The sequence below is a fragment of the Coregonus lavaretus genome, assembly GCF_964263955.1.
Source record: "Coregonus lavaretus genome assembly, contig: HAP1_SCAFFOLD_7179, whole genome shotgun sequence".
Lineage (NCBI taxonomy): Eukaryota > Metazoa > Chordata > Actinopteri > Salmoniformes > Salmonidae > Coregonus > Coregonus lavaretus.
The window spans coordinates 387-28,216 of NW_028165084.1; the positions used below are offsets into that span (position 1 = coordinate 387).

General features: G+C 44.7%; 1 protein-coding gene across 1 annotated transcript; it reads right to left on the minus strand.

Annotated features, from left to right (window-relative positions):
• Nucleotides 1-519: 519 nt before the first annotated feature.
• Nucleotides 520-27,623, minus strand: LOC311116291 (cytochrome P450 3A27-like). The gene is made up of 8 exons (XM_084191394.1): nt 27,481-27,623; nt 23,142-23,290; nt 22,881-23,008; nt 15,356-15,434; nt 12,337-12,497; nt 8,891-9,117; nt 7,484-7,646; nt 520-1,689 (listed from the first exon to the last, which is right to left on the minus strand). Exons 1-8 carry the CDS (start codon nt 27,567-27,569, stop codon nt 1,564-1,566), a joined length of 1,122 nt encoding a protein of 373 aa, XP_084047520.1. The 5' UTR covers nt 27,570-27,623; the 3' UTR covers nt 520-1,563.
• Between the last annotated feature and the right edge of the window lie 207 nt (nt 27,624-27,830).

Genomic DNA, 27,830 nt, shown 5'->3' on the forward strand with positions numbered 1-27,830 from the left:
AGACATGTACCCCTAATGCATCCATAGTATTACTATCTTTCTTTTATATGGTGAAAATGTGTTTCTGAGCCCTACTCAAACTGAGACCAGGATTCAATCCCAGCTCTTTGTCAGCTATGCGCCATTTAAAGTTAATTTCCGGTTGAGCCGACATATGCAAGATTTATCATGAATGCAGTCTTATTGTCATATTATATTCAGTAGCCTATTGAATCCCAGCCTGAATATTCATTAGCCTATAGCAGGGTAAGGTCTGAATATTCAGAGTAGATAGATAGATAGATAGATAGATAGATAGATAGATAGATAGATAGATAGATAGATAGATAGATAGATAGATAGATAGATAGATAGATAGATAGATAGATAGATAGATAGATAGATAGATAGATAGATAGATAGATAGATAGATAGATAGATAGATAGATAGATAGATAGATAGATAGATAGATAGATAGATAGATAGATAGATAGATAGATAGATAGATAGATAGATAGATAGATAGATAGATAGATAGATAGATAGATAGATAGATAGATAGATAGATAGATAGATAGATAGATGGATAGATAGATAGATAGATAGATATATAGATAGTTGTGCACTTCACAAAATAGATGGTATCATGAGGAAGGAAAAGTATGTGGATATATTGAAGCAACATCTCAAGACATCAGCCAGGAAGTTAAAGCTTCGTCGCAAATGGGTCTTCCAAATGGACATTGACCCCAAGCATACTTCCAAAGTTGTGGCAAAATGGCTTAAGGACAACAAAGTCAAGGAATTGGAGTGGCCATCACAAAGCCCTGACCTCAAGCCTATTGAAAATGTGTGGGCAGAACTGAAAAAGTGTTTGCGAGCAAGGAGGCCTACAAACCTGACTCAGTTACACCTGCTCTGTCAGGAGGAATGGGCCAAAACCCAACTTATTGTGGGAAGCTTGTGGAAGGCTACCTGAAACGTTTGACCCAAGTTAAACAATTTAAAGGCAATGCTACCAAATACTAATTGAGTGTATGTAAACTTCTGTGTCACTGGGAATGTGATGAAATAAATAAAAGCTTAAATAAATCATTCTCCCGAGTGGTGCAGCGGTCTAAGGCACTGCATCTCAGTGCTTGACGTGTCACTACAGACCCCCTGGTTCGATTCCAGGCTGTATCACAACCGGCCGTGATTGGGAGTCCCATAGGGCGGCGCACAATTGGCCCAGCTTCGTCCGGCTTTGGCCGGTGTAGGCCGTCATTGTAAGTAAGAATTTGTTCTTAACTGACTTGTCTAGTTAAATAAAAATAACAATCTGACATTTCACATTCTTAAAATAATGTGGTGATCCTAACTGACCTAAGACAGGGCATTTGTTACTAGGATTAAATGTCAGGAATTGTGAAAAACTGAGTTTAAATGTATTTGGCTAAGGTGTATGTAAACTTCCAACTTCAACTGCAGATAGATAGATGGAGTGATATATATACTCATATGTTAGATAGATAGATAGACTCATATGTTAGATCGATAGATAGATGGTAGGGTAGGGTTGGGTAGGGTACTCCTGCATTTGGTCATGTGTTTGGACTCTTCAGAGAGGTGGAGGGGGTGTTGCTAGGGGTGTTGCTACGGGGCTCCAGCCTCAGTTTGATTGGTCGTTTGGGCATCAGCAGACCCTGGATATCCATCTCCAACGGGATCTATAGAGAAAAACAGAACAGACTATAACCCTGGTTGTCCATCTCCAACAGGATCTATAGAGAATAACAGAACAGAACAGAACATAACCCTGGTTGTTAAAGTGGTTATCCCACTGGCTATAGGGTGAACGCACCAATTTGTGAGTCGCTCTGGCTAAGAGCGTCTGCTAAATGACGTTAATGTGCCCTTGAGCAAGGCACTTAACCCTAATTGCTCCTGTAAGTCGCTCTGGATAAGAGCGTCTGCTAAATGACTAAAATGTAAAATGTAAAAAAATGGTTGTCCATCTCCAACGAGATCTATAGAGAATAACAGAACAGAACAGAACATAACCCTGGCTGTCCATCTCCAACAGGATATATAGAGAATAACAGAACAGAACAGAACATAACCCTGGCTGTCCATCTCCAACAGGATCTATAGAGAATAACAGAACAGAACATAACCCTGGTTGTCCATCTCCAACAGGATCTATAGAGAATAACAGAACAGAACAGAACATAACCCTGGTTGTCCATCTCCAACAGGATATATAGAGAATAACAGAACAGAACATAACCCTGGTTGTCCATCTCCAACAGGATCTATAGAGAATAACAGAACAGAACAGAACCCTGGTTGTCCATCTCCAACAGGATCTATAGAGAATAACAGAACAGAACAGAACCCTGGTTGTCCATCTCCAACAGGATCTATAGAGAATACCAGAACAGAACAGAACATAACCCTGGTTGTCCATCTCCAACAGGATCTATAGAGAATAACAGAACAGAACAGAACCCTGGTTGTCCATCTCCAACAGGATCTATAGAGAATAACAGAACAGAACAGAACATAACCCTGGCTGTCCATCTCCAACAGGATATATAGAGAATAACAGAACAGAACATAACCCTGGTTGTCCATCTCCAACAGGATCTATAGAGAATAACAGAACAGAACAGAACCCTTGTTGTCCATCTCCAACAGGATCTATAGAGAATAACAGAACAGAACAGAACCCTGGTTGTCCATCTCCAACAGGATCTATAGAGAATACCAGAACAGAACAGAACATAACCCTGGTTGTCCATCTCCAACAGGATCTATAGAGAATAACAGAACAGAACAGAACCTGGTTGTCCATCTCCAACAGGATCTATAGAGAATAACAGAACAGAACAGAACATAACCCTGGCTGTCCATCTCCAACAGGATATATAGAGAATAACAGAACAGAACATAACCCTGGTTGTCCATCTCCAACAGGATCTATAGAGAATAACAGAACAGAACAGAACCCTGGTTGTCCATCTCCAACAGGATCTATAGAGAATAACAGAACAGAACAGAACCCTGGTTGTCCATCTCCAACAGGATCTATAGAGAATACCAGAACAGAACAGAACATAACCCTGGTTGTCCATCTCCAACAGGATCTATAGAGAATAACAGAACAGAACAGAACCCTGGTTGTCCATCTCCAACAGGATCTATAGAGAATAACAGAACAGAACAGAACATAACCCTGGCTGTCCATCTCCAACAGGATATATAGAGAATAACAGAACAGAACATAACCCTGGTTGTCCATCTCCAACAGGATCTATAGAGAATAACAGAACAGAACAGAACCCTTGTTGTCCATCTCCAACAGGATCTATAGAGAATAACAGAACAGAACAGAACCCTGGTTGTCCATCTCCAACAGGATCTATAGAGAATACCAGAACAGAACAGAACATAACCCTGGTTGTCCATCTCCAACAGGATCTATAGAGAATAACAGAACAGAACAGAACCTGGTTGTCCATCTCCAACAGGATCTATAGAGAATAACAGAACAGAACAGAACATAACCCTGGCTGTCCATCTCCAACAGGATATATAGAGAATAACAGAACAGAACATAACCCTGGTTGTCCATCTCCAACAGGATCTATAGAGAATAACAGAACAGAACAGAACCCTGGTTGTCCATCTCCAACAGGATATATAGAGAATAACAGAACAGAACAGAACATAACCCTGGTTGTCCATCTCCAACAGGATCTATAGAGAATACCAGAACAGAACATAACCCTGGTTGTCCATCTCCAACAGGATCTATAGAGAATAACAGAACAGAACATAACCCTGGTTGTCCATCTCCAACAGGATCTATAGAGAATAACAGAACAGAACAGAACATAACCTTGGTTGTCCATCTCCAACAGGATCTATAGAGAATAACAGAACAGAACAGAACATAACCCTGGTTGTCCATCTCCAACAGGATCTATAGAGAATAACAGAACAGAACAGAACATAACCCTGGTTGTCCATTTCCAACAGGATATATAGAGAATAACAGAACAGAACAGAACATAACCCTGGTTGTCCATCTCCAATAGGATCTATAGAGAATAACAGAACAGAACAGAACCCTGGTTGTCCATCTCCAACAGGATCTATAGAGAATAACAGAACAGAACATAACCCTGGTTGTCCATCTCCAACAGGATCTATAGAGAATAACAGAACAGAATATAACATAACCCTGGTTGTCCATCTCCAACAGGGTCTATAGAGAATAACAGAACAGAACAGAACATAACCCTGGTTGTCCATCTCCAACAGTATCTATAGAGAATAACAGAACAGAACAGAACCTGGTTGTCCATCTCTAACAGGATCTATAGAGAATAACAGAACAGAACAGAACATAACCCTGGTTGTCCATCTCCAATGGGATCTATAGAGAATAACAGAACAGAACAGAACCCTGGTTGTCCATCTCCAACAGGATCTATAGAGAATAACAGAACAGAACAGAACCCTGGTTGTCCATCTCCAACAGGAACTATAGAGAATAACATGACATGACAAAACATGATTGTGTCTCCCGAGTGGCGCAGTGGTCTAAGGCACTGCATTGCAGTGCTAGCTGTGACACTAGAGATCCTGGTTAGAATCCAGGCTCTGTCGTAGCCGGACGCGACCAGGACACCCATGGTGGCGGTGCACAATTGGCCCAGCGTCGTCCAGGGTAGGGGAGGGAATGGCCGGTTAACGGGGACCACCCATACCTAAAATGTATGCATGACTATATGTCACTTTGGATAAAAGCATCCTGCTAAAGGGATATATATTATTGTTATTTATATTATCTTATAATTATGTGTCCATGATCTCCAACTCACTGGTTGGACAATGCTTTGTGTGTGTGTGTGTGTGTGTGTGTGTGTGGGCGTGTGCGCTGTGTGTGTTGTGTTGATCTTTGGACGTCCTGTCAGGTCAGGTAGAATCTCATCTGATAACTCCTGTTACATAACCCTCCCCAGCCTAGATCCCAGAGCCCCCAGTACTAACCTGAACCATTAGATACTAACATAACCACTGATCTAGGACCAGATTCCCCTGACCCAGTACTAACCTGAACCATTAGATACTAACCTAACCACTGATCTAGGACCAGATTCCCCTGACCCAGTCCTAACAGTAACCTAACCACAGATCTAGAGCGCCCCCCAGTGTCTTTATAAGTGAAGTGTCAACATAGAGTTGAATCGAGGACTAGGGAGAATCTCAATTGCATTTCCTTGATTCCTCGCATTCCTTCTCATCCAATGGGTTTTGAGGAGGAGGCGGGGATAGAGAACATAAGGAATCAAGGAAATACAATTGAGATTCTTCCTTATTTGCAACGATGGCGCTGACCATGTTAAAACAGGCGCTGACCATGTTATAACAGGTGGTGGTCATGTTAAAACAGGTGGTGACCATGCTAAAACAGGTGGTGACCATGTTAAAACAGGTGGTGACCATGTTAAAACAGGTCCATGTTAAAACAGGTGGTGACCATGCTAAAACAGGTGGTGACCATGTTAAAACAGGTAGTGACCATGTTAAAACATGCGCTGACCATGTTAAAACAGGTCCATGTTAAAACAGGTGGTGACCATGCTAAAACAGGTGGTGACCATGTTAAAACAGGTGGTGACCATGTTAAAACAGGTGGTGACCATGTTATAACAGGTCCATGTTAAAACAGGTGGTGACCATGTTAAAACAGGTCCATGTTAAAACAGGTGGTGACCATGCTAAAACAGGTCCATGTTAAAACAGGTGGTGACCATGTTAAAACAGGTGGTGACCATGTTAAAACAGGTCCATGTTAAAACAGGTCCATGTTAAAACAGGTGGTGACCATGTGGTCCTCTGTAGCTCAGCTGGTAGAGCACGGCACTTGTAACGCCAAGGTAGTGGGTTCGATCCCCGGGACCACCCATACACAAAAATGTATGCACGCATGACTGTAAGTCGCTTTGGATAAAAGCGTCTGCTAAATGGGATATTATTATTATTATTATTATTATTATGTATAAAAAACAGGTCCATGTTAAAACAGGTGGTGACCATGTTAAAACAGGTGGTGACCATGTTAAAACAGGTGGTGACCATGTTAAAACAGGCGGTGACCATGTTAAAACAGGTGGTGACCATGTTAAAACAGGTCCATGTTAAAACAGGTGGTGGCCATGTTAAAACAGGTGGTGTCCATGTTAAAACAGGTCCCTGTTAAAACAGGTCCATGTTAAAACAGTTGGTGACCGTGTTAAACAGGTCATGGCCATGCTAAAACTGGTGGTGATCATGTTAAAATAGGTGGTGACCATGTTAAAACAAGAGGTGACCATGCTAAAACAGGTGGTGAACATGTTAAAACAGGTGGTGACCATGCTAAAACAGGTCCATGTTAAAACAGATGGTGACCATGTTAAAACAGGTGGTGACCATGTTAAAACAGGTGGTGACCATGCTAAAACAGGTCCATGTTAAAACAGGTGGTGACCATGTTAAAACAGGTGGTGACCATGTTAAAACAGGTCCATGTTAAAACAGGTCCATGTTAAAACAGGTGGTGACCATGTGGTCCTCTGTAGCTCAGCTGGTAGAGCACGGCGCTTGTAACGCCAAGGTAGTGGGTTTGATCCCCGGGACCACCCATACACCAAAATGTATGCACGCATGACTGTAAGTCGCTTTGGATAAAAGCGTCTGCTAAATGGCATATTATTATTATTATTATGTATAAAAAACAGGTCCATGTTAAAACAGGTGGTGACCATGTTAAAACAGGTGGTGACCATGTTAAAACAGGCGGTGACCATGTTAAAACAGGTGGTGACCATGTTAAAGCAGGTCCATGTTAAAACAGGTGGTGGCCATGTTAAAACAGGTGGTGTCCATGTTAAAACAGGTCCCTGTTAAAACAGGTCCATGTTAAAACAGGTGGTGACCGTGTTAAACAGGTCATGACCATGCTAAAACTGGTGGTGACCATGTTAAAATAGGTGGTGACCATGTTAAAACAAGAGGTGACCATGCTAAAATAGGTGGTGAACATGTTAAAACAGGTGGTGACCATGTTAAAACAGGTGGTGACCATGCTAAAACAGGTCCATGTTAAAACAGGTGGTGACCATGCTAAAACAGGTCTATGTTAAAACAGATGGTAACATTTTTACATTTTAGTCATTTAGCAGACGCTCTTATCCAGAGTGACTTACATGAGCAATTACGTTAAGTGCCTTGCTCAAGGGCACATCAACAGATTTTTCACCTAGTCGGCTCGGAAATTAGAACCAGCGACCTTTCGGTTACTGGCACAACGCTCTTAACCACTAAGCTATCTGCCGCTACCAAGTTAACCAAGTTAAATCAGCTCCATGTTAAAACAAGTGCTGCGGTAAGTGCAGCCTCTATCCAACTCTATGAATGATACTGATATTTGATGATGTCATATTCCGTCTGCTCAGGTGAGCGTCTCACCTCGGTCTCGTCGCAGACGGAGAATGTGAAACTCTGGAGGATCTCGACCATGGCCAGTTTGATCATGATCAGGGCGAAACGCATCCCGATACAGTTCCTGGGCCCCGCCCCGAACGGCATGTACGTGTACGGGTCAATAGACTCCTTGTTCTCCTTACTGAACCTGGACAGGGAGAGGGCAGACACATTACACATTGGATTGGAGTTGATTTGGGGTTGGGGTTCAGACACATTACACACTGTATTGTAGTTGATTTGTGGTTGTGGTTCAGACACATTACACATTGGATTGGAGTTGATTTGGGGTTGTGGTTCAGTCACATTACACATTGGATTGGAGTTGATTTGTGGTTGTGGTTCAAACACATTACACATTGTATTGTAGTTGATATGTGGTTGTGGTTCAGACACATTACACATTGGATTGTAGTTGATTTGTGGTTGTGGTTCAGTCACATTACATTGTAGTTGATTTGTGGTTGTGGTTCAGTCACATTACATTGTAGTTGATTTGTGGTTGTGGTTCAGTCACATTACACATTGTATTGTAGTTGATTTGTGGTTGTGGTTCAGTCACATTGTATTGTAGTTGATTTGTGGTTGTGGTTCAGACACATTACACATTGTATTGTAGTTGATTTGTGGTTGTGGTTCAGACACATTACACATTGTATTGTGGTTGATATGTGGTTGTGGTTCTGTCACATTACATTGTAGTTGATTTGTGGTTGTGGTTCAGTCACATTACACATTGTATTGTAGTTGATTTGTGGTTGTGGTTCAGTCACATTACATTGTAGTTGATTTGTGGTTGTGGTTCAGTCACATTACACATTGTATTGTAGTTGATTTGTGGTTGTGGTTCAGTCACATTACACATTGTATTGTAGTTGATTTGTGGTTGTGGTTCAGTCACATTACACATTGTATTGTGGTTGATTTGTGGTTGTGGTTCAGAAACATTACATTGTAGTTGATTTGTGGTTGTGGTTCAGTCACATTACACATTGTATTGTAGTTGATTTGTGGTTGTGGTTCAATCACATTACACATTGTATTGTAGTTGATTTGTGGTTGTGATTCAGTCACATTACACATTGTATTGTAGTTGATTTGTGGTTGTGGTTCAGTCACATTACACATTGTATTGTAGTTGATTTGTGGTTGTGGTTCAGACACAACACATTGCACTGCAGTATAATGATGCACTGTAGTTGTGGTTCCATTGCAGCAGTGTGTTTATCCTTGTGTTGTGGTAAAGTAGTGCTTGTGTTGTGGTTGTGCTGTGGTTGTGATATGGTTGAATTGTGGTTGTGCTGTGGTTGTGTTATTGTTGAATTGTGGTAGTGCTGTGGTTGTATTGTGGTTGTGCTGTGGTTGTGCTGTGGTTACAGTGCGGTCCAGTACCTCTCTGGTTTGAACTCCTCAGGGTCGGACCAGATCTCTGGGTCACGATGGAGGGTCCACGTGGGAACCAGGATAACGCAGTCTTTGGGGATGACGATGCCGTTGATCTCCACCGTCTTCTTGGCGACCCTCTCCAGTCGGGCGGCGATGGGATACAGTCTCAGAGACTCGTTCAACACACTGTCCAGATAGTCCATCTGCATCAGAGCTTCGTACTGGATAGGAGCCTGAACCGGGGTTACACATACATCAGTACCTCACCACATCTGGCACCGGGGTTACACACACGTCAGTACCTCAACACATCTGGCACCGGGGTTACACACACGTCAGTACCTCAACACATCTGGCACCGGGGTTACACACACGTCAGTACCTCAACACATCTGGCACCGGGGTTACACACACGTCAGTACCTCACCACATCTGGCACCGGGGTTACACACACGTCAGTACCTCAACACATCTGGCACCGGGGTTACACATACAGTACCGGTCAAAAGTTTTAGAACACCTACTCATTCAAGGGTGTTTCTTTATTTTTACTATTTTCTACATTGTAGAGTAATAGTGAAGACATCAAAACTATGAAATAACACATATGGAATCATGTAGTAACCAAAAAAGTGTTAAACAAATCCAAATATATTTTATATTTGAGATTCTTCAAATAGCCACCCTTTGTCTTGATGACAGCACTGCACAGTCTTGGCATTCTCTCAACCATCTTCATGTGGTAGTCACCTGGAATGCATTTCAATTAACAGGTGTGCCTTCTTAAAAGTTAATTTGTGGAATTTCTTTCCTTCTTAAGCCAATCAGTTGTGTTGTGACAAGATAGGGGGGTATACAGAAGATAGCCCTATTTGGTAAAAGACCAAGTCCCTATTATGGCAAGAACAGCTCAAATAAGCAAAAAGAAACTACAGTCCATCATTACTTTAAGACATGAAGGTCAGTCAATACGGAACATTTCAAGAACTTTGAAAGTTTCTTCAAGTGCAGTTGCAGAAACCCATCAAGCGCTATGATGAAACTGGCTCTCATGAGGACCGCCACAGGAATGGAAGACCCAGAGTTACCTCTGCTGCAGAGGATAAGTTCATTAGAGTTACTAGCCTCAGAAATTGCAACCTAAATAAATGCTTCACAGATTTCAAGTAACAGACACATCTCAACATCAACTGTTCAGAGGAGACTGTGTAAATCAGGCCTTCATGGTCGAATTGCTGCAAAGAAACCACTACTAAAGGACACCAATAAGAAGAAGAGACTTGCTTGGGCCAAGAAACACGAGCAATGGACATTAGACCGGTGTAAATTTGTCCTTTGGTCTCGAGTCCAAATTTGAGATTTTTGGATCCAAACGGTGTCTCTTTGTGAGACGCGATGTGTATTTCCCACCATAAAGCATGGAGGAGGAGGTGTGATGGTGCTTTGCTGGTGACACTGTCTGTGATTTATTTAGAATTCAAGGAACACATAACCAGCATGGCTACCGCAGCATTCTGCAGCGATACGCCATCCCATCTGTTTTGGGCTTGGTGGGACTATCATTTGTTTTTCAACAGGACAATGACCCAACACACCTCCAGGCTGTGTAAGGGCTATTTGACCAAGAAGGAGAGTGATGGAGTGCTGCATCAGATGACCTGGCCTCCACAATCCCCGGACCACAACCAAATTGAGATGGTTTGGGATTAGTCATACCGCAGAGTGAAGGAAAAGCAGCCAACAAGTGCTCAGCATATGTGGGAACTCCTTCAAGACTGTTGGAAAAGCATTCCAGGTGACGCTGGTTGAGAGAATGCCAAGAGTGTGCAAAGCTGCCATAAAGGCAAAGGGTGGCTATTTGAAGAATTTCAAATAGCGCTTGATGGTTTTTGCGACTGCACTTGAAGAAACTTTTCAAAGTTCTTGAAATGTTCCTTATTGACTGACCTTCATGTCTTAAAGTAATGATGGACTGTAGTTTCTTTTTGCTTATTTGAGCTGTTCTTGCCATAATAGGGACTTGGTCTTTTACCAAATAGGGCTATCTTCTGTATACCCCTCTATCTTGTCACAACACAACTGATTGGCTTAAGAAGGAAAGAAATTCCACAAATGAACTTTTAAGAAGGCACACCTGTTAATTGAAATGCATTCCAGGTTACTACCTCATGAAGCTGGTTGAGAGAATGCCAAGTGTGCAAAGCTGTCATCAAGGCAAAGGGTGGCTATTTGAAGAATCTCAAATATAAAATATATTTGGATTTGTTTAACACTTTCTTGGTTACTACAAGATTCCATATGTGTTAATTCATAGTTTTGATGTCTTCACTATTATTCTACAATGTAGAAAATAGTAAAAATAAAGAAAAACCCTTGAATGAGTAGGTGTTCTAAAACTTTTGACCGGTAGTTTACATCAGTACCTCACCACATCTGACATCGGGGTTACTTTGATGGGGAACACAGTATCTATCTCCTCCTGCAGTTTGGTCATGGTGTGGGGGTTACCTTGTTGGGGAACACAGTATCTATCTCCTCCTGCAGTTTGGTCATGGTGTGGGGGTTTCCTTGTTGGAGAACACAGTATCTAATTCCTCCTGCAGTTTGGTCATGGTGTGGGGGTTACTTTGATGGGGAACACAGTATCTATCTCCTCCTGCAGTTTGGTCATGGTGTGGGGGTTACCTTGTTGGGGAACACAGTATCTATCTCCTCCTGCAGTTTGGTCATGGTGTGGGGGTTACCTTGTTGGGGAACACAGTATCTATCTCCTCCTGCAGTTTGGTCATGTTGTGGGGGTTACTTTGATGGGGAACACAGTATCTAATTCCTCCTGCAGTTTGGTCATGGTGTGGGGGTTACCTTGTTGGGGAACACAGTATCTAACTCCTCCTGCAGTTTGGTCATGGTATGGGGGTTACCTTATTGGGGAACACAGTATCTATCTCCTCCTGCAGTTTGGTCATGGTGTGGGGGTTACCTTGTTGGGGAACACAGTATCTATCTCCTCCTGCAGTTTGGTCATGGTGTGGGGGTTACCTTGTTGGGGAACACAGTATCTATCTCCTCCTGCAGTTTGGTCATGGTGTGGGGGTTACCTTATTGGGGAACACAGTATCTATCTCCTCCTGCAGTTTGGTCATGGTGTGGGGGTTACCTTGTTGGGGAACACAGTATCTATCTCCTCCTGCAGTTTGGTCATGGTGTGGGGGTTACCTTGTTGGGGAACACAGTATCTATCTCCTCCTGCAGTTTGGTCATGGTGTGGGGGTTACCTTGTTGGGGAACACAGTATCTATCTCCTCCTGCAGTTTGGTCATGGTGTGGGGGTTACTTTGATGGGGAACACAGTATCTAATTCCTCCTGCAGTTTGGTCATGGTGTGGGGGTTACCTTGTTGGGGAACACAGTATCTAACTCCTCCTGCAGTTTGGTCATGGTGTGGGGGTTACCTTGTTGGGGAACACAGTATCTATCTCCTCCTGCAGTTTGGTCATGACATGTGGGTTGGTAGCCAGGTTATAGGCCAGGAAACTCAGAGTACTGCTGCTGGTCTCGTAGCCGGCAAAGATAAAGATCATGGCCTGAGACAAGATCTCATGATCAGTCAGTCCTGTGGGGGGGGGGGGGGGGGGGGGGAGAGAGAGAGAGAGAGAGAGAGAGAGAGAGAGAGAGAGAGAGAGAGAGAGAGAGAGAGAGAGAGAGAGAGAGAGAGAGAGAATTGTTTACAGGTGTGTGTTTGTAACAGTAGTTTCCAGGTGTGTGTTTGTAACAGTAGTTAACAGGTGTGTGTTTGTAACAGTAGTTTACAGGTGTGTGTTTCTAGCAGTAGTTTACAGGTGTGTGTTTGTAACAGTAGTTAACAGGTGTGTGTGTTTGTAGCAGTAGTTTACAGGTGTGTGTTTGTAGCAGTAGTTTACAGGTGTGTGTTTGTAACAGTAGTATACAGGTGTGTGTTTGTAACAGTAGTTTACAGGTGTGTGTTTGTAACAGTAGTATACAGGTGTGTGTTTGTAACAGTAGTTTACAGGTGTGTGTTTGTAACAGTAGTTTACAGGTGTGTGTTTGTAACAGTAGTTTACAGGTGTGTGTTTGTAAAAGTAATTTACAGGTGTGTTTGTAACAGTAGTTTACAGGTGTGTGTTTGTAAAAGTAGTTTACAGGTGTGTGTTTGTAACAGTAGTATACAGGTGTGTGTTTGTAACAGTAGTTTACAGGTGTGTGTTTGTAACAGTAGTTTACAGGTGTGTGTTTGTAGCAGTAGTTAACAGGTGTGTGTTTGTAACAGTAGTTTACAGGTGTGTGTTTGTAACAGTAGTTTCCAGGTGTGTGTTTGTAACAGTAGTTTACAGGTGTGTGTTTGTAACAGTAGTTTACAGGTGTGTGTTTGTAGCAGTAGTTAACAGGTGTGTGTTTGTAGCAGTAGTTTCCAGGTGTGTGTTTGTAGCAGTAGTTTCCAGGTGTGTGTTTGTAGCAGTAGTTTACAGGTGTGTGTTTGTAACAGTAGTTTCCAGGTGTGTGTTTGTAACAGTAGTTTACAGGTGTGTTTGTAACAGTAGTTAACAGGTATGTGTTTGTAACAGTAGTTAACAGGTGTGTGTTTGTAGCAGTAGTTAACAGGTATGTGTTTCTAGCAGTAGTTTACAGCTGTGTGTTTGTAACAGTAGTTTACAGGTGTGTGTTTGTAACAGTAGTTTACAGGTGTGTGTTTGTAACAGTAGTTTACAGGTGTGTGTTTCTAGCAGTAGTTTACAGCTGTGTGTTTGTAACAGTAGTTTACAGGTGTGTGTTGGTAACAGTAGTTAACAGGTGTGTGTTTGTAACAGTAGTTAACAGGTGTGTGTTTGTAGCAGTAGTTAACAGGTGTGTGTTTGTAACAGTAGTTTACAGGTGTGTGTTTGTAACAGTAGTTGACAGGTGTGTTTTTGTAACAGTAGTTAACAGGTGTGTGTTTGTAACAGTAGTTAACAGGTGTGTGTTTGTAACAGTAGTTTACAGGTGTGTGTTTGTAACAGTAGTTTCCAGGTGTGTGTTTGTAACAGTAGTTTACAGGTGTGTGTTTGTAACAGTAGTTTACAGGTGTGTGTTTGTAGCAGTAGTTAACAGGTGTGTGTTTGTAGCAGTAGTTTCTAGGTGTGTGTTTGTAGCAGTAGTTTCCAGGTGTGTGTTTGTAGCAGTAGTTTACAGGTGTGTGTTTGTAACAGTAGTTTCCAGGTGTGTGTTTGTAACAGTAGTTTACAGGTGTGTTTGTAACAGTAGTTAACAGGTATGTGTTTGTAACAGTAGTTAACAGGTGTGTGTTTGTAACAGTAGTTAACAGGTGTGTGTTTGTAACAGTAGTTAACAGGTGTGTGTTTGTAACAGTAGTTTCCAGGTGTGTGTTTGTAACAGTAGTTAACAGGTGTGTGTTTGTAACAGTAGTTAACAGGTGTGTGTTTGTAACAGTAGTTAACAGGTGTGTGTTTGTAACAGTAGTTTACAGGTGTGTGTTTGTAAAGTAGTTTCCAGGTGTGTGTTTGTAACAGTAGTTAACAGGTGTGTGTTTGTAACAGTAGTTAACAGGTGTGTGTTTGTAACAGTAGTTTCCAGGTGTGTGTTTGTAACAGTAGTTAACAGGTGTGTGTTTGTAACAGTAGTTAACAGGTGTGTGTTTGTAGCAGTAGTTAACAGGTGTGTGTTTGTAACAGTAGTTTCCAGGTGTGTGTTTGTAACAGTAGTTTCCAGGTGTGTGTTTGTAACAGTAGTTTACAGGTGTGTGTTTGTAGCAGTAGTTAACAGGTGTGTGTTTGTAGCAGTAGTTTCCAGGTGTGTGTTTGTAACAGTAGTTTACAGGTGTGTGTTTGTAAAGTAGTTTCCAGGTGTGTGTTTGTAACAGTAGTTAACAGGTGTGTGTTTGTAACAGTAGTTAACAGGTGTGTGTTTGTAACAGTAGTTAACAGGTGTGTGTTTGTAACAGTAGTTAACAGGTGTGTGTTTGTAACAGTAGTTAACAGGTGTGTGTTTGTAACAGTAGTTTACAGGTGTGTGTTTGTAACAGTAGTTAACAGGTGTGTGTTTGTAACAGTAGTTTACAGGTGTGTGTTTGTAACAGTAGTTAACAGGTGTGTGTTTGTAACAGTAGTTAACAGGTGTGTGTTTGTAACAGTAGTTAACAGGTGTGTGTTTGTAACAGTAGTTTCCAGGTGTGTGTTTGTAACAGTAGTTAACAGGTGTGTGTTTGTAACAGTAGTTTACAGGTGTGTGTTTGTAACAGTAGTTTCCAGGTGTGTGTTTGTAGCAGTAGTTTCCAGGTGTGTGTTTGTAACAGTAGTTTCCAGGTGTGTGTTTGTAACAGTAGTTAACAGGTGTGTGTTTGTAACAGTAGTTTCCAGGTGTGTGTTTGTAACAGTAGTTAACAGGTGTGTGTTTGTAACAGTAGTTAACAGGTGTGTGTTTGTAGCAGTAGTTAACAGGTGTGTGTTTGGCAGGTACCTTTAGTCTGTTCCTCTCCTGTCTTTGTGTCGCTGCCTTTCTGAGAGTCGATCATCAGCTGTAAGAAATCCACCCGACTCTGGAAGCAGAAAGAAATGATGTAAAATCCATCCAATCACAATCAACACAAACATATTCTACTGGATCTGGTCCAATCACAACCAACACAAACAGATTCTACTGGATCTGGCCCAATCACAACCAACACAAACAGATTCTACTGGATCTGGTCCAATCACAGCCAACACAAACAGATTCTACTGGATCTGGTCCAATCACAGCCAACACAAACAGATTCTACTGGAGCTGGTCCAATCACAACCAACACAAACAGATTCTACTGGAGCTGGTCCAATCACAACCAACACAACCAGATTCTACTGGATCTGGTCCAATCACAACCAACACAACCAGATTCTACTGGATCTGGTCCAATCACAGCCAACACACACAGATTCTACTGGATCTGGTCCAATCACAACAAACACAAACAGATTCTACTGCAGGGGTCTCCATCATTTTCTAACATCAGAGAAAGTAGTGCACTATGTTGTCAACTCTCCCCCTGGTCCTTAGAGAAAGTAGTGCACTATGTTGTCAACTCTCCCCCTGGTCCTTAGAGAAAGTAGTGCACTATGTTGTCAACTCTCCCCCTGGTCCTTAGAGAAAGTAGTGCACTATGTTGTCGACTCTCCCCCTGGTCCTTAGAGAAAGTAGTGCACTATGTTGTCAACTCTCCCCCTGGTCCTGAATGTAGATATTTGGGTCCCAATAATAGCGTTTTTACATTGCGATATAATAAGTATACCAAATAAAATATAATGCAACTGCTATCGATATGGACTTATTGGTGCCCATTACTAATAGTGACATTGTCATGAGCCTCTCACTCCACCGGGTTACCACCTTAATTTTCTTCCACTCTGCTCACCACTCTCTCTACTCAGCCTAACTAGCTCCACCTGTCCCTGCTCTGCTCTGCTCTAATTACTCTGCCAGCTGCGCTGCATTACCCACTACCTCTCCCAGTATTTAAGGCCCTGTCTTTCAGCTCTCCGGTGTCAGATCGTCTGCAAAGCTCACACCCGGAACCTGTTTGCTCGCGCTTCTGGCTCACCCTGGTTTTGTGACCCCGGACCTGCCTGATTTTTGGATACTCTTCTGCCCCAGGAGATCCAGACCTGCTTCTGCCATAACGACTCCTGACTACTCTTCAATCCCGGTAACTCTGACCAGCCTTCTGCCTTGCTACTACGTATTTTGGATTTCCCTTGAACTGTACTGCTGCCTTGTTTCATTCCGCCCTGTTGTGTCTGTGTCTCCCCCCCCCAGGACTTCTGGACCACCCACCACCGGCTTCATAGGACGCATCGCTGCCACTGGGGGGGGCACAGACCCAGCACATTGGACGGGATCCCTGTTACCCCTGGAGCCTTCATTCACTCCCTACTTCCCTTTTCCCTTAAGTTTTAATAAACTTTCTGGTGTGACGCAATTGTGGTCCTCTGGTCGTCTGTCTGAACCGTGACAGTACGATCTGACCATTATGGACTCAGCGCACACTTTCCCCGACATGGAAACCGATGAGCATGAGCAGCAGTTCCAGCAGCAGCAACAACAACTCGCCATGATCATTCAACTCCTCACCAACCTTACCCCAGCCAGTCTGCCCACCAGCCCTGCCCCCGAGTTACCTGCCCCGGTCATTGCAGCCGCTGCTCCGGAACCCAAGATTGGAAACCCCGAGCGGTTCAACGGCGATTCAACCCAGGTCCGGCCATTCCTGACTAGCTGCCGACTTCAGTTCTCCTTGCAGCCAAGGACCTTCGCCACGGAGGGGGCTAAAGTTGGGTATGCCATCACTCACCTGACGGGCCGAGCTCGACTCTGGGGAACAGCAGAGTTCGAACGTCAAACCCCCGCATGTGCAACCTTCGACCTGTTTGCTGAGGAGATGCTGAAGGTGTTTGACCTGGATTCACCAACCGCAGAGGCGTCTCGTGAACTGTTCAGTATTCGACAAGGCAGACGTACAGTCGCAGACCATTCCATCGACTTCCGAACCCTGGCTAGACGAAGTTCTTGGAACACACCATCGTTGGTGGACGCGTTCTTCCATAGTTTGGCTGACTATATCAAGGACGAGTTGGTCTCCCATGAACTGCCTTCCACTCTTGATGAAGCCATCGCACTGACTGTCAGGATCGACAGAAGGATACAGACCCGTCGTCGTGAGAGGGGGCGCCAAGGTCCACCTACTACCGGCATTCGGAGAGATCCGACTGGGCTCCTGTCATCTACTGCCACTCACCCAGGTCAGCTTGATCAGTCTGAGCCTATGGAGATTGGGCGAGCCTCTCTCACTCCTGCAGAGCGCCAGCGCCGCTTCACCTCAAACCTCTGCCTCTATTGTGGAGGTGATGGACATCGTGTGGTAACCTGCCCTTTAAAGGGCCGAAGCTCACCGGGCATAGGGGGAGTCCGGTTGAGTTCAATGACCATCCAGTCCTCCGACCGCAAACCCCTGCTGCAAGTTCACCTCCGCCTCTCTGACTCAACTCACACCCTGGCTGCTCTGGTGGATTCTGGCGCCGAAGCCAACATAATGGACATCAAGCTGGCACGCCAACTGGGACTGGAGAACCTCCGTTTGACACCTCCTATTCCTGCCCGGGCACTGGACGGACACTTACTCGGATCGGTCACTCATGTCACGGCCCCGGTCTCGATGGGTCTGTCCGGAAACCATCAAGAAACTATCCAGTTTCACCTGCTCCCCTCTCCAGGCCAACCCCTCATCCTGGGTTACCCATGGCTCCGCCGGCACAACCCTCAGCTCGACTGGATGACCGGGGTGATCAGGGAGTGGGGAGAGGACTGCCACCGAACCTGCCTGCTTGCTGCCGCACTACCCCCTCGGCCAGTACCTACTAACTCCGCTCCTGACCTCTCCAATGTCCCAGAATGCTACCATGGTCTCAGAGAGGTGTTTAACAAAGCAAGAGCCACATCTCTGCCCCCTCACCGACCGTACGACTGTGCCATCGACCTCCTCCCTGGAACAGCCCCTCCAAAGGGTCGTCTTTATTCGTTGTCTGCTCCTGAAAGAAAGTCCATGGAGGACTACATCAATGGCTCTCTGTCCGCAGGATTAATCCGTTCATCTTCATCTCCTGCTGGTGCTGGCTTCTTCTTTGTGGGGAAGAAGGACGGATCTCTTCGCCCCTGCATCGACTACAGGGGACTCAACGACATCACAGTGAAAAACCGTTACCCTCTGCCTCTGCTCACCTCTGCTTTTGAGTTGCTCCAGGGAGCCACTGTTTTTACCAAGTTGGATCTCAGAAACGCTTACCACCTAGTGCGGATCCGGGAGGGAGATGAATGGAAAACCGCATTCAATACACCAACAGGCCACTACGAGTATCTGGTTATGCCTTTTGGCCTCACCAATGCTCCTGCTGTGTTCCAGGCTCTAGTGAATGATGTACTGCGGGACATGTTAAACAAGTTTGTCTTCGTTTACCTGGATGACATCTTAATCTACTCCAGAAACCTGTCTGAACACACCCGCCATGTCCAGCAAGTCCTTCATCGTCTTCTGGAGAATTCCCTCTACGCCAAGGCAGAGAAATGTGAGTTTCACGTCAAGACAGTGGCCTTCCTGGGGTACATAGTGGCAGAGGGAAGTATCCAAATGGATCCTGCCAAAGTATCAGCAGTCACTTCATGGCCAGTTCCGGAGAACAGAAAGAAGCTGCAGCAGTTTCTGGGGTTTGCTAACTTCTATAGAAAGTTTATCCGGAACTACAGTACCGTTGCTGCCCCTCTCACTGCTCTAACCAGCACCAAGCAACCCTTCACCTGGACCCCAGCAGCCGACAAAGCCTTCAGTACCCTCAAGGTGAGGTTCACCTCCGCTCCCATCCTCCAGATGCCTGATGTGGACCGGCAATTCATTGTGGAGGTGGACGCCTCGGATGTGGGAGTTGGTGCTGTGATTTCTCAGTGGGCTGCGGAGGATAGGAAGCTCCATCCCTGTGCCTTTTTCTCACGTCGGTTGTCCCCCTCTGAGTGCAATTACGACATAGGGAACCGTGAGCTGCTGGCTGTGAAGCTTGCCTTGGAGGAGTGGCGTCACTGGCTGGAGGGGTCCACCATTCCATTTCTCGTTTGGACCGATCATAAGAACTTGGAGTACATCCGCACGGCCAAACGGTTGAACTCCAGGCAGTCCCGCTGGGCCCTGTTCTTCACCAGGTTTAATTTCACTCTGTCATACCGGCCTGGATCACGCAACACCAAGCCAGACGCCCTCTCCCGTCAATTCCAGAAGGATGACACCCCCTCCAAGGACCCTGTGTCGATTCTGCCAAGTCCCTGCATCGTTGCAGCTCTGACCTGGGCTGTTGAGGAACAGGTGCTGGAGGCTCTCCGTAACCAGCCAGGTCCCAGCACTTGCCCAGCTGACCGCCTTTTTGTCCCCGAAGACCTGAGGTCCCAGGTCGTTCAGTGGGGACATGACTCCCGCCTAGCTTGTCACCCTGGCTCCACCCGCACTTACAACCTGCTCGCCCAGAGGTTCTGGTGGCCCTCTCTGAGAAAGGATGTACGGGAATTCGTCCAAGCCTGCCCCATCTGCAACCAACACAAGTCGTCCTGCCAGCCCCCAGCCGGATTGCTGCAGCCCCTGCCTGTGCCCAGACGTCCCTGGTCTCACATCGCCCTTGACTTTGTCACGGGGCTGCCCCCTTCAAGTGGCATGACCGTCATTCTCACCATAGTTGACCGTTTCAGCAAGATGGCACACTTCATTCCCCTTCCCAAGCTCCCAACCGCCAAGGAGACCGCCCAGGTGGTCCTGGAACACGTCTTCCGGATCCACGGACTGCCAAAGGATGTAGTTTCTGACCGTGGTCCACAATTTTCCTCCGCTTTTTGGAAGGAGTTCTGTCACCTGCTGGGAGCCACAGTCAGTCTGACTTCCGGATTCCATCCCCAATCCAATGGGCAGTCAGAGCGGGCTAATCAGGAGCTCGAGAAGGCACTGCGATGCATGACTTCACGCAACCCCCACTCCTGGTCGCAGCAATTGACATGGGTGGAGTACGCACACAATTCTCTGACCTGCTCTGCCATCGGTATGTCCCCTTTCCAATGTGTTTATGGATACCAGCCTCCTCTATTTGCCAGCCAGGAAGAGGAGGTTACTTGCCCATCTGCACTTGCTTTTGCCCGTCGATGTCGCCGCACCTGGTCACAAGCCCGAGCCACACTCCTCAGATCCGTTGCCAGCTACACTACCGGGGCCAACCGTCGGAGAATTCCTGCTCCCACCTACCATGTTGGTCAAAGGGTGTGGTTGTCATCGAAGAACCTGCCACTCAGGGTGGAGTCGCAGAAGCTGGCACCTCGGTTCATTGGCCCATTCCCTATCATAAGAGTGATTAGCCCAACTGCTGTCCGGCTCCAACTGCCTAATTCCCTGAGGGTGCACCCCACTTTCCATGTGTCTAAGATTAAGCCCATCCATGAGAGTCCGCTGGTCCCTGCTGCGCCTGGTCCTCCTCCTCCACGGCTCGTCGATGGTGGTCTGGTTTACACCGTCCGCCGCCTGCTTCGGTCCAGACGGAGGGGTAGGGGTCTCCAGTACCTCATTGACTGGGAGGGCTATGGACCTGAGGAAAGGACCTGGGTGCCAGCTAGTCGGATTGTGGATAGGACTCTCATCACCGCTTTCCACCAACGGCATCCTGATCAACCTGCAATCCGTAGGGGCCGCCCCAGAGGGGTCCCTAACCGTCCTGCCCGCTCGGCTTCCTGTCCTGTGCCTGATCCTGTCTCGGGACCTGTCCCATCTCCCGACCACGGCCCTCCGGCTTCCTCCGAGGATGAGGACGTTCACTCGGACCGTTCGGAGGAGTTCTAGCCCTCCTCCGGCTCCCCTCCTCCCGCCCGGCGTGGTGTTGCTCTTGGGACTTCTGGGGCCGTCCCTTGGGGGGGGGGGTTCTGTCATGAGCCTCTCACTCCACCGGGTTACCACCTTAATTTTCTTCCACTCTGCTCACCACTCTCTCTACTCAGCCTAACTAGCTCCACCTGTCCCTGCTCTGCTCTGCTCTAATTACTCTGCCAGCTGCGCTGCATTACCCACTACCTCTCCCAGTATTTAAGGCCCTGTCTTTCAGCTCTCCGGTGTCAGATCGTCTGCAAAGCTCACACCCGGAACCTGTTTGCTCGCGCTTCTGGCTCACCCTGGTTTTGTGACCCCGGACCTGCCTGATTTTTGGATACTCTTCTGCCCCAGGAGATCCAGACCTGCTTCTGCCATAACGACTCCTGACTACTCTTCAATCCCGGTAACTCTGACCAGCCTTCTGCCTTGCTACTACGTATTTTGGATTTCCCTTGAACTGTACTGCTGCCTTGTTTCATTCCGCCCTGTTGTGTCTGTGTCTCCCCCCCCCAGGACTTCTGGACCACCCACCACCGGCTTCATAGGACGCATCGCTGCCACTGGGGGGGGGCACAGACCCAGCACATTGGACGGGATCCCTGTTACCCCTGGAGCCTTCATTCACTCCCTACTTCCCTTTTCCCTTAAGTTTTAATAAACTTTCTGGTGTGACGCAATTGTGGTCCTCTGGTCGTCTGTCTGAACCGTGACAGACATAGGTTTCCTAAACATAATATATACAAAACAAAGATATAAATGCAACATGTGAAGTGTTGGTCCCATGTTTCATGAGCTGAAATAAAAGATCCCAGAAATGTTCCATACTCACAAAAAGCTGACAATATTGTTTACATCCCTGTTAGTGAGCATTTGTCCTTTGCCAATATAATCCATCCACATGACATGTGTGGCATATCAATAAACTGATTAAACAGCATGATCATTACACAGGTGCACCTTGTGCTGGGGACAATAAAAGGCCACTCTAAAATGTGCAGTTTTGCAGTTTTGTCACACCTCACAATGCCACAGATGTCTCAAGTTTTGAGGGAGCGTGCAATTGGCATGCTGACTGCAGGAATGTCCACCAGGGATGTTGCCAGATAATTGAATTTTAATTTTTCTATCATAAACCGCATCCAACGTTGTTTTAGAGACATTGACAGTACGTCCAACTGGCCTTACAACCGCAGACCACATGTAACCACACAAGCCCAGGATCTCCACCTGCGGGATCGTCTGAGACCAGCCACCCGGACAGCTGATGAAACTGAGGAGTATTTCTGTCTGTAATAAAGCCCTTTTGTGGGGAAAAACTCGTTCTCATTGGCTGGGCCTGGCTCCCCAGTGGGTGGGCCTATGCCCTCCCAGGCCCACCCATAGCTGCGCCCCTGCCCAGTCATGTGAAATCCATAGATTAGGGCCTAATTTATTTATTTCAATTGACTGATTTCCTTATATGAACTGTAACTCAGTAAATCGTTGACATTTTTGCATGTTGCGTTTATATTTTTGTTGAATATATACATTCAGAATATTACAATACAAATACAAATATAAAACATTTACAGTTGTGTTCCCAGTGCCGCGTCCAGATTTGATCTTAGCCAGCGAGGCGTAAAAGAAGTCCGTCACCGCAGTCGGGAAGAAAGAAAACTTCATCTTCTCCAAGATAGGACCCGTGAAGGGGAACAACACTGGAACAGAGAAACCTTTCATAAAAAGGTATTTCACTTTATATGATTACAAAGTACAACTTTGCCTCTGTGTGTGTGTGTGTGTGTGTGTGTGTGTGTGTGTGTGTGTGTGTGTGTGTGTGTGTGGTCTCACAGACTAGAAGGAACAGTGGGTTGAACAGGTCAAACTTGAGCATCTTCTTGACGTTGGAGACGAAGGGGTCTGAAGGGTTGTTCAGAGAGTCAATGTCCACACTGAAGGCTGTGCTGGTGACCACGTCCATACTGTAGGGCCCAAAGAACCTGCAACACAACCACAATTACACAACGACTGACCACAACTACTGACCACATCCACACAACTACTGACCACAACCACACAACTACTGACCACAATTACACAACTACTGACCACAACTACTGACCAAATCCACACAACTACTGACCACAATTACACAACGACTGACCACAACTACTGACCATATCCACACAACTACTGACCACAACTACTGACCACAACTACTGACCACAACCACACAACTACTGACCACAACTACTGACCACAACTACTGACCACATCCACACAACTACTGACCACAACCACTGACCACAACTACTGACTACATCCACACAACTACTGACCACAACTACTGACCACAACCACACAACTACTGACCACAACCACACAACTGCTGACCACAACCACACAACTACTGACCACAAATACTGACCACACAACTACTGAAAACAACTACTGACCACAACTATGACCACAACCATACAGGTATTTCCCCCAAAAACATCAAACGTCTGTTAAGTGTCATATTATATACAGTCCCTTCAGAAAGTATTCACACCCTTTGACTTTTTCAAAATTTTCTTGTTTTACAGCCTGAATTTAAAATGGATTAAATAGAGATTTAGTGTCACTGGCCTTCACACAAAGTGAAGTGTGTCAAAGTGGAATTATGTTTTTAGAAACTTTTACAAAGGAATTAAAAATGAAAAGCTGAAATATCTTGAGTCAATAAGTCTTCAACCCCTTTGTTCTGGAAAGTCTAAATAAGGTCAGGAGTAAAAATGTGCTCAACAAGTCACATAATGAGTTGCATGGAGTCACTCTGTGTGCAATGATAGTGTTTAGCATGATTATTTTTATGACTACCTCATCTCTGTACCCCACACATACAATTATCTGTCAGGTCCCTCAGTCGAGCAGTGAATTTCAAACACAGATTCAACCACAAAGACCAGGGAGGTTTTCTAATGCCTCGCAAAGCAGACATTGAATATCCCTTTGAGCATGGTGAAGTTATTAATTACACTTTGGATGGTGTATCAATACACCCAGTCACTACAAAGATACAGGCGTCCTTCCTAACACAGTTGCCGGAGAGGAAGGAAACCGCTCAGGAATTTCACCATGAAGCCAATGGTGACTTTAAAACAGTTAAAAGAAAAGAAGGAAGCCTGTACAGAATAAAAAATATTCCAAAACATGCATCCTGTTTGCAATAAGGCACTAAAATAAAACTGCCAAAAATGTGGCAAAGAAATTAACTTTATGCCCTGAATACAAAGTGTTACGTTTGGGGCAAATCCAACGCAACACATCACTGAGTACCACTCTTCCTATTTTCAAGCATGGTGGTGGCTGCATCATGTTATGGGTATGCTTGTCATCGGCAAGGACTAGAGAGTTTTTTAGGATAAAAATAAACCGAATAGAGCTAAGCACAGGCAAAATCCTAGACAAAAACCTGGTTCAGTCTGCTTTCAACCAGACAGATTCACCTTTCAGCAGGACAATAACCTAAAACACAAGGCCAAATATACACAGGAGTTGCTTACTTAGACGACATTGAATGTTTCCTGAGTGGCCTAGTTACAGTATTGACTTAAATCGGCTTGAAAATCCACGGCAAGACTTGAAATGGCTGTCTAGCAATGATCAACAACGAATTTTAAAAATAATAATGTGCGAATATTGAACAAACCAGGTGTACAAAGCTCTTAGAGACTTACCCAGAAAGACTCACCGCTGTAATCACTGCCAAATGTGATTCTAACATGTATTCACTCAGGGGTGTAAATACTTATGTAAATGAGATATTTCTGTATATATGTCCTAAAAACATGTTTTCACTTTGTCATTATGGGGTATTGTATTCTCTATACTACATTACCTAGGTAACCGTTACTCTCTATACTACATCACCTAGGTAACCGTTACTCTCTATACTACATCACCTAGGTAACCATTACTCTCTATACTACATCACCAAGGTAACCGTTACTCTGTATACTACATTACCAAGGTAACCATTACTCTCTATACTACATCACCTAGGTAACCGTTACTATGTATACTACATCACCTAGGTAACCGTTACTCTGTATACTACATCACCTAGGTAACCGTTACTCTCTATACTACATCACCTAGGTAACCGTTACTCTCTATACTACATCACCTAGGTAACCGTTACTATGTATACTACATCACCTAGGTAACCGTTACTCTGTATACTACATCACCTAGGTAACCGTTACTCTCTATACTACATCACCTAGGTAACCGTTACTCTCTATACTACATCACCAAGGTAACCGTTACTCTCTATAATACATCACCTAGGTAACCGTTACTCTCTATACTACATCACCTAGGTAACCGTTACTCTCTATACTACATCACCTAGGTAACCGTTACTCTCTATACTACATCACCTAGGTAACCGTTACTCTCTATACTACATCACCTAGGTAACCGTTACTCTCTATACTACATCACCTAGGTAACGTTACTCTCTATACTACATCACCTAGGTAAGCGTTACTCTCTATACTACATCACCAAGGTAACCGTTACTTTCTATACTACATCACCAAGGTAACCGTTACTCTCTATACTACATCACCTAGGTAAACGTTACTCTCTATACTACATCACCTAGGTAACCGTTACTCTCTATACTACATCACCTAGGTAACATTACTCTCTATACTACATCACCAAGGTAACCGTTACTCTGTATACTACATCACCAAGGTAACCGTTACTCTGTATACTCATCACCTAGGTAACCGTTACTCTCTATACTACATCACCTAGGTAACCATTACTCTCTATACGACATAACCTAAGTAACCGTTACTCTGTATACTACATCACCAAGGTAACCGTTACTCTCTATACTACATCACCAAGGTAACCGTTACTCTGTATACTACATCACCTAGGTAACCGTTACTCTCTATACTACATCACCAAGGTAACCGTTACTCTGTATACTACATCACCTAGGTAACCGTTACTCTGTATACTACATCACCTAGGTAACCGTTACTCTGTATACTACATCACCTAGGTAACCGTTACTCTCTATACTACATCACCTAGGTAACCGTTACTCTCTATACTACATCACCTAGGTAACCGTTACTCTCTATACTATATCACCTAGGTAACATTACTCTATACTAAATCACCAAGGTAACCGTTACTCTCTATACTACATTACCAAGGTAACCGTTACTCTGTATACTACATTACCAAGGTAACCGTTACTCTGTATACTACATCACCAAGGTAACGTTACTCTGTATACAACATTACCAAGGTAACCGTTACTCTCTATACTACATCACCAAGGTAACTGTTACTCTCTATACTACATCACCAAGGTAACCGTTACTCTGTATACTACATTACCTAGGTAACGTTACTCTCTATACTACATCACCTAGGTAACCGTTACTCTGTATACTACATCACCTAGGTAACCGTTACTCTGTATACTACATCACCTAGGTAACCGTTACTCTGTATACTACATCACCTAGGTAACAGTTACTCTCTATACTACATCACTTAGGTAACCATTACTCTCTATACTACATCACCTAGGTAACCGTTACTCTCTATACTACATCACCTAGGTAACCGTTACTCTCTATACTACATCACCTAGGTAACCGTTACTCTCTATACTACATCACCAAGGTAACCGTTACTCTCTTTACTACATCACCAAGGTAACCGTTACTCTGTATACTACATCACCTAGGTAACCGTTACTCTGTATACTACATTACCAAGGTAACCGTTACTCTGTATACTACATCACCAAGGTAACCGTTACTCTGTATACTACATCACCTAGGTATCCGTTACTCTGTATACTACATCACCTAGGTAACCGTTACTCTCTATACTACATCACCAAGGTAACCGTTACTCTGTATACTACATCACCTAGGTAACCGTTACTCTGTATACTACATTACCAAGGTAATGGGGTATTGTGTGTAGACGGGTGAGATTATTATTATTTTTTATCCATTTTGAATTCAGGCTGTAACACAAAATGTGGAATAAATCAAGGGGTGTGAATATTTTCTGAAGGCACTGTGTGTGTGTGTATTACAATCAAAGACTCAGAGGTGTAAGGTGAAAAGTCAGAGGTTAGGGGTCAGAGGTCAGGACTCACTCCTTCAGTTCGATGGCCTGGTCTTTATCTGCCTGCTTCTTCATTCCATTCAGCAGGGTAGAGGAGTGCTGCTTCATGATACCAAACATCTAGAGGAGAGAGAGAGAGAGAGAGAGAGAGAGAGAGAGAGAGAGAGAGAGAGAGAGAGAGAGAGAGAGAGAGAGAGAGACAGAGACAGAGACAGAGACAGAGAGAGAGAGACAGAGAGAGAGAGACAGAGAATGAGAGAGAGAGAGGGGGGGGGGGGAGAGAGAGAGAGAGAGAGAGAGAGAGAGAGAGAGGGAGAGAGAGAGAGAGAGAGCGAGAGAGAGAGAGAGAGAGAGAGAGAGAGAGAGAGAGAGAGAGAGAGA

What these genes read in the sequence shown, in the direction of transcription:
- LOC311116291 (XM_084191394.1), bottom strand. Translation starts at nt 27,569, where the DNA reads ATGTTTGGTATCATGAAGCAGCACTCCTCTACCCTGCTGAATGGAATG. An exon ending in GCGGCACTGGGAACACAACT is followed by an intron (nt 15,435 to 22,880) that starts GTAAATGTTTTA and finishes TTCTGCTTCCAG; the next exon opens with AGTCGGGTGGATTTCTTACA. An exon ending in CCGTCTGCGACGAGACCGAG is followed by an intron (nt 1,690 to 7,483) that starts GTGAGACGCTCA and finishes TTTTCTCTATAG; the next exon opens with ATCCCGTTGGAGATGGATAT.